Genomic DNA, 12,676 nt, shown 5'->3' with positions numbered 1-12,676 from the left:
AGGATGCACTGTTATGTCAGATGGTTGGACTGACCAAAAGGGGAGAACCCTTATAAACTTCTTGGTTAGTTGTCCCAAGGGGACTATGTTTATCAAATCTGTTGATGCAACTGATCAAATCAAAGATGCAAAAACTTTATGTGATTTGTTGGATGTGTTTATTTTGGAGGTGGGTGCAGAAAATGTTGTCCAAGTCATAACGGACAATGCTGCAAATTATGTTGCTGCTGGTAGAATGCTTATGGACAGGCATCCTGCTTTATTTTGGACACCTTGTGCTGCCCATTGTATTGATTTGATGTTAGAGGACATAGGGAAAATTCCCTTTGTCAAAGAGGTTGTTGACTCATCAAAAAGCATCACAAAATTTATTTACAACCACACATCTGTGCTTAGCTTGATGAGAAAATGCACCAACAACAAAGAGTTGGTGCGCCCCGCCATTACACGGTTTGCGACGAGTTTCATATCTCTTCAATCCCTCTTGAATTCTATGTGGGATTTGAAGAGAATGTTTCTTTCAGAGGAGTGGCGTGCTTCATCAATGAGCCGCAAACCAGAAGGAGAGGCCGTCTGCAGAGTATTTTCATACCAGGAGGACTTCTGGGCGGGAGTGCAGGAGGTGTGCGCTGTTACAGAACCTTTGGTAAAGGTTCTTCGGTTGGTTGATGGTGAGAAGCCCGCAATGGGCTATTTGTATGAAGCCATGGATAGGGCCAAAGAAGCCATTCGGTCCTACTATGATGACAAGGGAGATGATGGGTTCCAGAGACAACTCCTTCTATGGAACGTCATTGATGAGCGATGGAACAACACACTCCATCGTCCCATTCATGCTGCTGGGCTTTTCCTGAACCCTGCATTTTCTTATGCATGTGGGTTTAATTTTGATGTTGAGGTCGTGGAAGGATTATTAACCTGTGTCCAGAAGATGGTGAGATCTTCAGAAGAACGTATGGAGATCTCTAGACAAATTGAGCAATATAAGTTGTCAGGTGGCTTATTTGGCTTTGAGATGGCTGTCATTGATAGGACGGTTAAAATGCCAGGTATTTTTTAGTTTGTAGTATGTACTTTGTAACTTTGTTTCAAATTTCATTGTTTCTTCAAATTCCATTTTTTTCTTATGTTTATTTAAAATTTTATTTGTAATTTTGTTGTAGACGCATGGTGGAAGATGTATGGTGGCAGAGTACCCCTTTTGCAAAATCTTGCCATACGCATCCTCAGCCAAACATGCAGCTCCTCGGGATGTGAGCGCAATTGGAGTGTATTTGAAAAAATACACAACAAGAAGCGCAATAGGTTAACACTTAAACATTTAAAATATTGCAAATTTCCAAATAAATTTTTGAATTCATTAAAGTTTTAAACAATATTTTTTTTATAATATTAATTATTAATTTATTATTTCATGAACTTTGTACAGGTTGGAGTCCCATAGACTTAATGACATGGTCTATGTCTACTACAATCTTCGATTGTGGGTGAAACAACTAGAGAAGACACCTGATACGGAAGCCATCTCATTGGATGGGATTGACACCACTGCTGAATGGAGGGTTGAGACCGAGAGGCCTCTCATGGATCCCACTGAGGATTGGTTAGTGCAGGATGAGGGGGAGGAGGAGCAGAGCAGGAGCAGGAGGAGGAGGAGTTGGAGGAGCAGGAGGAGGAGGTGACACCGCCTACCCGGGCTACCCGGGCTACCACTACCACCAGTAGAGGACGTGGTCTCCGTCCACCTAAGCCTCCTGTAGCTGCTACTACTAGTTCTTCAGCTTCTAGAGCACGTCAGACTCCACTGCCATTTCCACCAGCACAGGCACCAGCTTCTACATCTAGAGGGAAAGAGAAAGCTGTGCCATATTCTCGCAAGAGGGGCAGAGGAAATCAATAGGATTAGACTTTCATTTTATTGTATATGACATTATGACATGATGAGATACATTATCATATTTTTTGTTGATATTTTGAGGCTGAGTTGGACTTGGGACTCAGGACTTACTATTCAGGACATGATTCAATGTTATGTGTGATTTTAGCGCTAGAAATGATATTAAACATCTTATATATTAGTTTTTTTATCATATTTATGTGTCAATGTATTTATTTTATGTTGTAGATGGTTTAGATATTAAAAAAATTGAAAAAAAATGAAAAAAAATGAATATTTTTGTGCCAAACGATTTTTTCCCGCTTTTTTCCGATTTTTTCCCGATTTTAACGATTTTTTCCGCTTTTTTCCCGGCGCCGATTAAATCCCGATCGCGCTTTTAACAACATTGGTAATTACATGGATCACCACACAAGCCATCACTCAATTCCTTTCTCAGCTTGATAAGCTTCAACAAAACGCAAATCCATGTTTTGCTATAAGCTTGAGACTTCTTGGCCTCTGAGCTTACCATACTGAGACTTTTCAGTCCTTAGGGCTTAAGGTCATTTTGGGCTAAACCAAGCAGCTTAGCCTTTTCAAAAGTCACTGTAACAGAAGAATAATTTGTCCTTCACATCTGAAATTATTCCTTTTTGGCCCACTCTAACAGACCCATAAAATGTGCATACTATATTTCAATTGAGATCACTGTCACGGTTACGTTATTGGACAGATGCACTAGGTGTAGCCAATGCACTTTTTAAGGTAAATAGAAAGTCCGTGTTCATTACCATCAATGCATTGCAAAGTATTGCAGCTAAGTGCAATCATAGTTTCACATAAACTCAGCAAATACATTTCATTCTCATCACTTATACAACTGATGAGGATTGCTATTAAACCTTAGGCTTTTCAGCTTGTCTAATCATCCTACAGCTCACTCAGATGTTGACCCTAAGGCCTTTCAGCCTTCTGCAATCATCCCTAAGGAAATCTCGCATCACTTTGATCTTCCTGAGATCACTTGGTCCTTCTGAGATTAAACTAGGGCTTGACCTTACCCCAATGATCTATGTGCAACCTCGTGAGGAACTAGGGCACGGATTGCACAGTACTTTGGTGGCATCTTTTCTTAAACTCGTCTTGAACAGAGCCCTAACTTGGCTTCCTTTTGACCTTACACCTTTTAAGGCTGCTCTTCAACCATAGCTCTGATACCATGTTGATTTTGTGTAGTCTTCTTAACTGATAATTACTTCTAATAATATTCATTTAAGTTCACTTGTATCCACATTTATCATTAAGCAACTACATAGAAGATCATCAACACTGGAACAAGAATGACAGTAGGATCATAAAGAGACAGCCAAACAAGAAACACAAAGCATTTTACCCTAGGAAAACCCGCATGGGGGAAACCTTTCCTTAGAGAAATTATCCAGCTCAACAGAGATACATCTAGTTCTTCAAATCAAACATAAAGCAATGTTGCCAACATCGATATCGGGATAAAATGGACAACGGTCCGGAAAACCAAAAAATCGTAAAAATTGGGAAAATATCGGTAAAAATCGACAAACATCAGCAAAATCAAGATACCATCAAAATATCGGTAAAAAATGGCAAACATCGGCTAGGCCAAAAAATCGTGATTTCAAGATAAAATCAGGATGTTATCAAGATGTTCGCAACACTGACATAAAGTCAAAATGACTAGTAACATGGCCTTGGTCACACTTGGTCAAAACTGCTTACAGGTAGCCTTTAGACAATTGAGGTCTATCTGCCCAAAATTTTGTCCTCTTGCCCAGAGATTCGATTTGCTCAAACTTTCAACCTTCTGTCCAAGAATAGATCTGCCTCAGAGCTCGGTCTTCCTCAGAGAATGGGACTCAGTCTGCCTAAGAGCTCACAAGAACAGAAGTGTAATCCATGAATTGTGTGTTGAGGAGGAGGACGAATGGCATATTTATAGCAGTGTTGCACACATCGCGATCGGGATTTAATCGGCGCCGGGAAAAAAGCGGAAAAAATCGTTAAAATCGGGAAAAAATCGGAAAAAAAGCGGGAAAAAATCGTTTGGCACAAAAATATTCATTTTTTTTTCAATTTGTTTCAATTTTTTTAATATCTAAACCATCTACAACATAAAATAAATACATTGACACATAAATATGATAAAAAAACTAATATATAAGATGTTTAATATCATTTCTAGCGCTAAAATCACACATAACATTGAATCATGTCCTGAATAGTAAGTCCTGAGTCCCAAGTCCAACTCAGCCTCAAAATATCAACAAAAAATATGATAATGTATCTCATCATGTCATAATGTCATATACAATAAAATGAAAGTCTAATCCTATTGATTTCCTCTGCCCCTCTTGCGAGAAAATGGCACAACTTTCTCTTTCCCTCTAGATGTAGAAGCTGGTGCCTGTGGTGGTGGAAATGGCAGTGGAGTCTGACGTGCTCTAGAAGCTGAAGAACTAGTAGTAGCAGCTACAGGAGGCTGAGGTGGACGGAGACCACGTCCTTTACTGGTGGTAGTGGTAGCCCGGGTAGCCCGGGTAGGCGGTGTCACCTCCTCCTCCTGCTCCTCCAACTCCTTCTCCTCCTGCTCCTGCTCCTCCTCCTCCTCCTCCTCCCCCTCCTCCTCCCCCTCATCCTGCACTAACCAATCCTCAGTGGGATCCATGAGAGGCCTCTCGGTCTCAACCCTCCATTCAGCAGTGGTGTCAATCCCATCCAATGAGATGGCTTCCGTATCAGGTGTCTTCTCTAGTTGTTTCACCCACAATCGAAGATTGTAGTAGACATAGACCATGTCATTAAGTCTATGGGACTCCAACCTGTACAAAGTTCATGAAATAATAAATTAATAATTAATATTATAAAAAAAATATTGTTTAAAACTTTAATGAATTCAAAAATTTATTTGGAAATTTGCAATATTTTAAATGTTTAAGTGTTAACCTATTGCGCTTCTTGTTGTGTATTTTTTCAAATACACTCCAATTGCGCTCACATCCCGAGGAGCTGCATGTTTGGCTGAGGATCCGCACGGCAAGATTTTGCAAAAGGGGTACTCTGCCACCATACATCTTCCACCATGCGTCTACAACAAAATTACAAAGAAAATTTTAAATAAACATAAGAAAAAAATGGAATTTGAAGAAACAATGAAATTTGAAACAAAGTTACAAAGTACATACTACAAACTAAAAAATACCTGGCATTTTAACCGTCTTATCAATGACAGCCATCTCAAAGCCAAATGTGCCAGCTGACAACTTATATTGCTCAATTTGTCTAGAGACCTCCATACGTTCTTCTGAAGTTCTCACCATCTTCTGGACACAGGTTAATAATCCTTCCACGACCTCAACATCAAAATTAAACCCACATGCATAAGAAAATGCAGGGTTCAGGAAAAGCCCAGCAGCATGAATGGGACGATGGAGTGTGTTGTTCCATCGCTCATCAATGACGTTCCATAGAAGGAGTTGTCTCTGGAACCCATCATCTCCCTTGTCATCATAGTAGGACCGAATGGCTTCTTTGGCCCTATCCATGGCTTCATACAAATAGCCCATTGCGGGCTTCTCACCATCAACCAACCGAAGAACCTTTACCAAAGGTTCTGTAACAGCGCACACCTCCTGCACTCCCGCCCAGAAGTCCTCCTGGTATGAAACTAGTCTGCAGACGGCCTCTCCTTCTGGTTTGCGGCTCATTGACGAAGCACGCCACTCCTCTGAAAGAAACATTCTCTTCAAATCCCACATAGAATTCAAGAGGGATTGAAGAGATATGAAACTCGTCGCAAACCGTGTAATGGCGGGGCGCACCAACTCTTTGTTGTTGGTGCATTTTCTCATCAAGCTAAGCACAGATGTGTGATTGTAAATAAATTTTGTGATGCTTTTTGATGAGTCAACAACCTCTTTGACAAAGGGAATTTTCCCAATGTCCTCTAACATCAAATCAATACAATGGGCAGCACAAGGTGTCCAAAATAAAGTAGGATGCCTGTCCATAAGCATTCTACCAGCAGCAACATAATTTGCAGCATTGTCCGTTATGACTTGGACAACATTTTCTGCACCCACCTCCAAAATAAACACATCCAGCAAATCACATAAAGTTTTTGCATCTTTGATTTGATGAGTTGCATCAACAGATTTGATAAACATAGTCCCCAAGGGACAACTAACCAAGAAGTTTATAAGGGTTCTCCCCTTTTGGTCAGTCCAACCATCTGACATAACAGTGCATCCTGTTTGTGCCCATGATGCCCTAAAATCCTCCAATCTTTGGGTGCAGTCACGCTTTTCATCTTGAAGAAGCCGGCCTCTGAAATCATGAAGAGAAGGGAGTTTGTACCCCGGGCCAACACTGGCAATAGCATCAACAGTAGGTTGGAAAAATGGATTATTCCTTATAATGCTGAAAGGAATATCACTCCAGAGGAGAAATTTTGTCATCAACTTGTCAGCTTTTTCTTTTTCAGTTCTTTTTAGCATTGAACCAATAGTTGGTTGTGAACCAGGTGTGGTTCGAGGAACAAAATATGATGATGCAGCTACCGGATTGACTGACGCTACAGTAGAACCTGTGCCACTTGGCCCACTTCCTTCAACTGACCTTTTTAGTTGCCTTTTGAGTTCTTCTTTGGCGTCTCTAGTGTGCTCTAATTCTCCCAATGCTCTCATGGCTTTTTGGATAATTTCAGCATTTGTCTTTAGACAGGGCCCCACATCACGTCCAGGGATTTGTGCAAGGTGGAACTTCAACCTGTACACCCCCCCGAATATTTCCTTTCCACACAACTTGCAATACAAGTTTTGTCTATCATTCGGAGTTTTAGGGTCACCATATTCCCAGAAAGGATCCAATTTCCTTGGCATGTTTGTTTTTGAATTTTGAATTTGCAAACCTATGGAAAAATAAGGATTAGGAAATAGGAATTTAGGATTACATAAATGATAATAGTAAATACAAATTACAATTTAGCATTTGCAAAATTACAAGCTAATTATTTCCAAAATCCCAATTTCTAAACCCAAGTTACCCAACCAAATGCCAAAAAACAATGAAAAATCAAAAAAAATAAACAATGTTTAAAGAAAATGAGAAAATAAAAATAAAAAATTGGTTCTCATAGTCATAACAAATAACCCATCCCAAATCAATGAAAAATTTCCAAAAATTCTTTAAAAACAATGAAAAACAAAGTTTTTATAGAACCAAAACAAAAAAAAATTAATCTACATACCTGGTTTATGGACAAATTGGCGATCTTGGCTTGGATTCCTCCTAAAATCGCTTCGATTCGCTCCCACAACCGACGGCAACCCTCTCCCTCACTTCTTCTCCTTCTCCTCCGCGGCAGACTGCTGAATGAATTAAAAAAAAATCGTTTTTCCCATATAAAACCCCGCTGCCGCGCGCCCTCACGATTTTAAGTGAAAAAATCGCGATTTTATCGAAAAAATCGCGATTTTTTCAAAAAATCGCGATTTTTTCGATAAAAATCGCTATAAAAAAAAAGGGGCGATTTTTTCGATAAAAATCGCGCTTTGAATCGGCGAAATTAAAAAATCGCGCTTTTACGATAAAATCGCGATAATTTTATCGCGATTTTAACAACACTGATTTTTTCCCTCTCTTTGATGCCGACATGAAGAACGTGTCTTGCATATATCATTATTTACATTTCAAGGGCTAAAGTAAAATCACATGATGAACATGTCATACATAATTTAAGGGCCAAAATATTAATTATGAAAACCAACCATGGCTACAAATTTCAACACTTCATCATATTATTCTTGGATACATGGGAGATTAGATGGTTCGATTGGCCTTTACTTCCTTCTTGTCATGAGTTTCCAAGTCCTGCAAATCTGTAGGCAAAGTCACAATGTCCTTCACAATATCCCAGAGAGCATTCTCTTTTAATAGGAGTAACCCTGACTTTCCATTAAATTCGAGGCACCATCCAATATATCTTCAAACCAAGGGCCTACTATCACCATCTTAGAGATCTGTTGCACAAAATCCCAAATCAAAAAAATAAAAGATTGAAATTTTCTTATTGCGGGTCCTTCTTCCAAGCAATAGATTTACTGAAGAAAATCCCTGAGAATCTCAATCAAAGAGAAAGGCTCTGGTAACACGTAAGAATTTCAAGCCCTAGGTGACAAGTGTCCTTATGATCTCAATCAAACAAATAGATTGATAAATTTTATTGATGTTGAAATTAAATTTCAAACCATAACATCAATCACACAAAAGCTAAAAATTTAATAGCAGATTCATAAAAATTAATCTCACAAACATATAGGTAATTACTCTTTAAAACCAGTTTTTCATTGCTTTGAAAAACTTACGAGGAAGCCTCCACATGCTGCCCAAAAAACAGTGCTTCACAATTACCAAAATCATCCTAAATTTGAGCTTCTACAAGCTGTTAGAGGGGTACAGCCACTGAAATAAACAATAACAGCCATTCTTTGTTGTACGGGGTGTACAGTTGCTATACATCATTGCTGTACAAAATCTGTATGAGTGTACAGATGTCCATACAAGACTACACGCTATCGGAAACAACTTTCCTTACTGCCCACTTTCTCTCCCTCTCTGTGTTCAACTTGCTCAACTGCTTGAGTGAGACAGCCTCTACCTTGCCCTATCTTTAGAATCTATATTTAAGATTTCTCCTAGTCTAAGTCATGCATGAGATACAATTTTAGAATCAATTTTCACTTTTTCGTTAAAGTAAATTACAAAGTAAAAATTACTTTTCCAAAGATCGAATTACTATTTGGAAAAAAATAACTTTTTCAAAAATATGTTGAACTACTTCTCGCATGTTCACATGGAACATGTGCAAAAATACCTGTCCAAGCTATAACTCTCTCAACATGCCAGACTACAAGGATAGCTATCTCAAGATAGCAAGTGGTAAGCAAAAGACCAAATCTAGAAGGATATTTCACATCTAATGAATAAGAGATCAGGGAACATCATCATTAAAAGATGAGTCACAAGATATTGACAACCAAAGGGACCAACAATTGGCACTCAATCACTGATCAAACCAAATGTTTTGTCAAGTTAACTGATGAATTGATAAACCAATAGACTGAAATGTGTCTGGTTCAACAGAGGCTATTATTGGGTAGTTAAACTGTCACTCAATATAAAATATGGTTATACTCCAAGAAAAGGGTTCAAAAGTAAAGATAGAGAGTAGAGATCTAGAAGCTGGAAGTTGAACAGGAAAGAACTCTAGGAGTCCTGCTCTGCAAATATGATATTTCCTCTAAAAAGACTAGAAATCAGTGTTGAGGGAATACAAGATCTATAAATATAAACATTATTCAATAATGAGATGAATTGCAGTTTTTCCTATTCCGTGTAAGACTCAATATCTTTTTTGCTAGCTCAATTTCTAAATGTTTGTTGTGTACCTGCTTTTCATGTAAAAAAGACAAACACTCAGCTGCTTTCCAATAGTCATAAAGCAACAGCAGAATCCATGTTCAATATCAGGAGCTGGATCCCGTTTCTGTAGCATTATGAGTCAATTACTTTAGGTTTTCAGTGGAGAATACCCTAGGTTACTCAATACTTTACATGGAAGTAATGACAATCAGATAGTTCACAAATGTGCAATAAATCACTCCATTCTCATAAAAAATCATCACTGAGGATACATAGTTTACTATGTGGTCCTTTTAGTTTTAAGTTCTTATCACCATCATTTGGGTCAGCATGGTGTATAGTGGAATAAATTGGGGTTGGACATTGATTCATTTTTCAAATATGTTATTTAGCTTATCTAACATATCGTAGGAAAGTAATCTTTATTTTTGGTTACAAAAAAAATTCTATTTGCAACACACTTCACCACTGAGTGCATATTATTAACACCAAAATCAACTCTCTGACAAGGGTATGTTGTTCAACAAGATAACTTTGGTTCAGGCTTTAAAACTTTATGACAACGAGTTTTTTGCCAAAGAAAACCTCACAGGATCCCCTGCACTCCCCTGTATTAACACCAAAATCAACTCTCTGACAAGGGTATGTTGTTCAACAAGATAACTTTGGTTCAGGCTTTAAAACTTTATGACAACGAGTTTTTTGCCAAAGAAAACCTCACAGGATCCCCTGCACTCCCATGTATTAACACCAAAATCAACTCTCTGACAAGGGTATGTTGTTCAACAAAATAACTTTGGTTCAGGCTTTAAAACTTTATGACAACGAGTTTTTTGCCAAAGAAAACCTCACAGGATCCCCTGCACTCCCCTGTAATGAACCTGTGATTTATGGCCTTCCCCCATCAGCAATATGCCTTAGGTGGGTGGTTCAACTAATTGGGCTAACCCTTGGGACTTTTATGAACCTGTGATTTATGGCTTTCCCCCATCAGCAATATGCCTTAGGCGGGTGTGGTTCAACTAATTGAGCTAACCCTTGGGACGCAATCCAACAAGTGCCAAACATGCATTGCATCTTAAGCCACCAACAAATGTCTTACATTGGCAATAAAAAGGTTGACTCCACGAACTAATAACAGAACTCATAAAGATTATATCAAAAGGCCATGGATTTTAATAAGTTGTGTCAAATTTACCGCTAATAGGGTTGCCTGTCAAGTATTGGTCTGAGACCGCAAAGTGAAAGCTGTTAGTATCAGGCATCAACACACATACTCACAAATGCACAATGCACAAGATAACAACAAAAAACAAGGGCTTACAACATGTGAACAATCTGCGCTAAAGAAAAAATAGGACCATGCAGCCAACGCTAGTGACAACAACTGAAATAGTTTGATTCAAAGCAGCAGCAAACGAAAATTAGAACTGATACACTGATCTAAACCATGGAACAAAAAGGGTTAGCTTGATGGTTACTGGAAACATAACAGCCACAAGGTTAATCTCAGTACATCATGCACCATATATATTGCAAAAAATCAGCAGCAGTATGTACCATCATAGAGAGAATTTGGGCCTGGAAATGAAGTCAGTAGAATAAGAACTGACTCACATAGCCTGCATTGCAAAAGCAAGCAATGGGCCATATAGACAATATCCAAGTTCTGCAACAAAAACATGGTTGAAGACCCAAAACATGTACCACTGGAATGCCCAGTTTGCAAAAATATTCACAACAAATACAAGTTAATCAAGAGCCACCATTCACTACGGGTTGTAGCCTAGTGGTAAGCGGAACGATTACTACTTTGATGACCCAGGTTCAAAACCCAGCAGACGTGCCCCACACCAATTAATGAGCTGTGTTGAAGCAGTAAAGGGACGGATTTGCGGGCGTTTGCACAATTATAGTACATGGGACGGATTTTCTTAGTCCCTCCCCCTCTAAGCAAAGGGCAGAGTTCACTAAGTGGTAAACAAAATAAACTAAAATCACTGCAACATCTAATGTCAACAGAACATCTCCTTGAATAGGGAATTTACGGACAGAGACCAATCCAACTCTATGGTTCCACCTACAGAGCTCATTTTTTTATGACACCATTTTATTTTTTTGGGCAAGGGGACGGAAGTGGAGGATGTGTGCAAGGAAGACGGGACTCAATTAGCTACAATGAGCTCACCGTAGCCCCATTTTATAGTTTAGTTTCTTTTAGGTATAGGCGAATGGGGTCTGAACATACTACAGAGCTCGGCTAACTATAGTTTTGATTAGTCTAGACCATGATGCACAGTGATAGGTATGATTAACTATGCTTTAATCTAATAATTAACACAGACATATGATACCTGACATATTTGACTCACCATGATGCGCAGCAATAAATATGATTAATCATGCTTTTGTCTACTAATGAATACAAACATCTGATACATGAAATATTTGACTCACCGTCGGGCTGATCCTTGTCTGAAAATTCCTTTTCCAGTGCCCGGTCGATGATCTCTGCAAAACTGTCCTCCTTTGAAACTGCAAGACTCGACCCATTTGATGAAATCCCCTCAAAACTCGACCCATTCGACGAAATCCCCTCAAATTTATCCCGGATCGCTTGAACCCCAATGCTGTAAAACCCAATGGCAAAAACAAGGAACAGATTTCGAATCCCGTACGGTTTTCTACATCCCAGAAAGCAACGTGAACGATTCTCAGCCCTCATTTTCAACTTACGGATCTAGGGGGCTATGCAGATCGATTGTAATTAATCCCCTCACAACCATTAAAGGTCTTTGCTGGAGAGGATGGGAGCAGAGTTTGAGGGCGCATTGTTGTTACCGTTGGACGAAGAGATTATCATTCACAACAAAAGCAAATAACAAACCTACATTCCACGCTACCGGCATGCACCCTCATATGATATCAAAACTTTGAAATGAATGAAAATTCCCAACTGAAAGAGATGATGGAGAGGATTCAGGTGACAGTATCTCCGGTCGATTGTGGCAGACTCTCCATACAAAGACTATGTCCTCGCCATCTATAGATTGGCCGCTCGGCTTGTCTATTTAGAGAGGTGGGAGTTTATAAATTTCCCAGTGTAGTTGATGAATGAGATGTACATGTTCCATATTGTTACATGCTAAAGTTAAAAACAGATTAATGTTAATTGTCAAAGGTAAAGTTAAAAACAGATTAATGTTAATTGTGTAAGTGACAATAATAATAAAATATTAAGTTTTGATTTTTAGATATTATTTAAATTGGAATTATTTGTTTCAATGAAATTATATTTAAATTTTTTATACCCGGTCAAGAGTATGTTTTTCTTTAATACTA

At 38.8% G+C, this 12,676-nt stretch overlaps 3 protein-coding genes across 5 annotated transcripts in view; 1 reads left to right on the top strand and 2 right to left on the bottom strand.

Moving 5' to 3' along the window:
* Positions 1 to 12,440, bottom strand: part of LOC149258107 (K(+) efflux antiporter 4-like) — a 246,775-nt gene extending 234,335 nt beyond the window's left edge. The window contains exon 1 of one of the 3 annotated variants that reach the window (XM_089414676.1): positions 11,792 to 12,440. In XM_089414676.1, coding sequence (XP_089270802.1) covers positions 11,792 to 12,059 — 268 coding nt within the window. In that variant the 5' untranslated portion in view covers positions 12,060 to 12,440. The remainder of the gene's footprint in view (positions 1 to 11,791) is intronic. The other 2 variants (XM_089414678.1, XM_089414674.1) reach the window with 2 other exon arrangements.
* On the top strand, positions 615 to 2,262 carry LOC149258109 (uncharacterized). Its single transcript, XM_089370669.1, has 2 exons — positions 615 to 1,305; positions 1,430 to 2,262. The coding sequence occupies exon 1, from the start codon at positions 686 to 688 to the stop codon at positions 1,058 to 1,060; it is 375 nt and encodes a 124-aa protein (XP_089226795.1). The 5' UTR covers positions 615 to 685; the 3' UTR covers positions 1,061 to 1,305; positions 1,430 to 2,262.
* On the bottom strand, positions 4,556 to 6,479 carry LOC149258108 (uncharacterized). Its single transcript, XM_089370665.1, has 2 exons — positions 4,859 to 6,479; positions 4,556 to 4,734 (listed from the first exon to the last, which is right to left on the bottom strand). The coding sequence occupies exon 1, from the start codon at positions 6,406 to 6,408 to the stop codon at positions 5,104 to 5,106; it is 1,305 nt and encodes a 434-aa protein (XP_089226791.1). The 5' UTR covers positions 6,409 to 6,479; the 3' UTR covers positions 4,556 to 4,734; positions 4,859 to 5,103.
* Positions 12,441 to 12,676: the final 236 nt, after the last annotated feature.

Source organism: Pinus tabuliformis, chromosome 6 (genome assembly GCF_031772625.1).
Source record: "Pinus tabuliformis cultivar Carrire ecotype Pingquan chromosome 6, CPIR1, whole genome shotgun sequence".
NCBI lineage: Eukaryota > Viridiplantae > Streptophyta > Pinopsida > Pinales > Pinaceae > Pinus > Pinus tabuliformis.
This window is presented reverse-complemented; position numbering and strand designations above follow the sequence as displayed.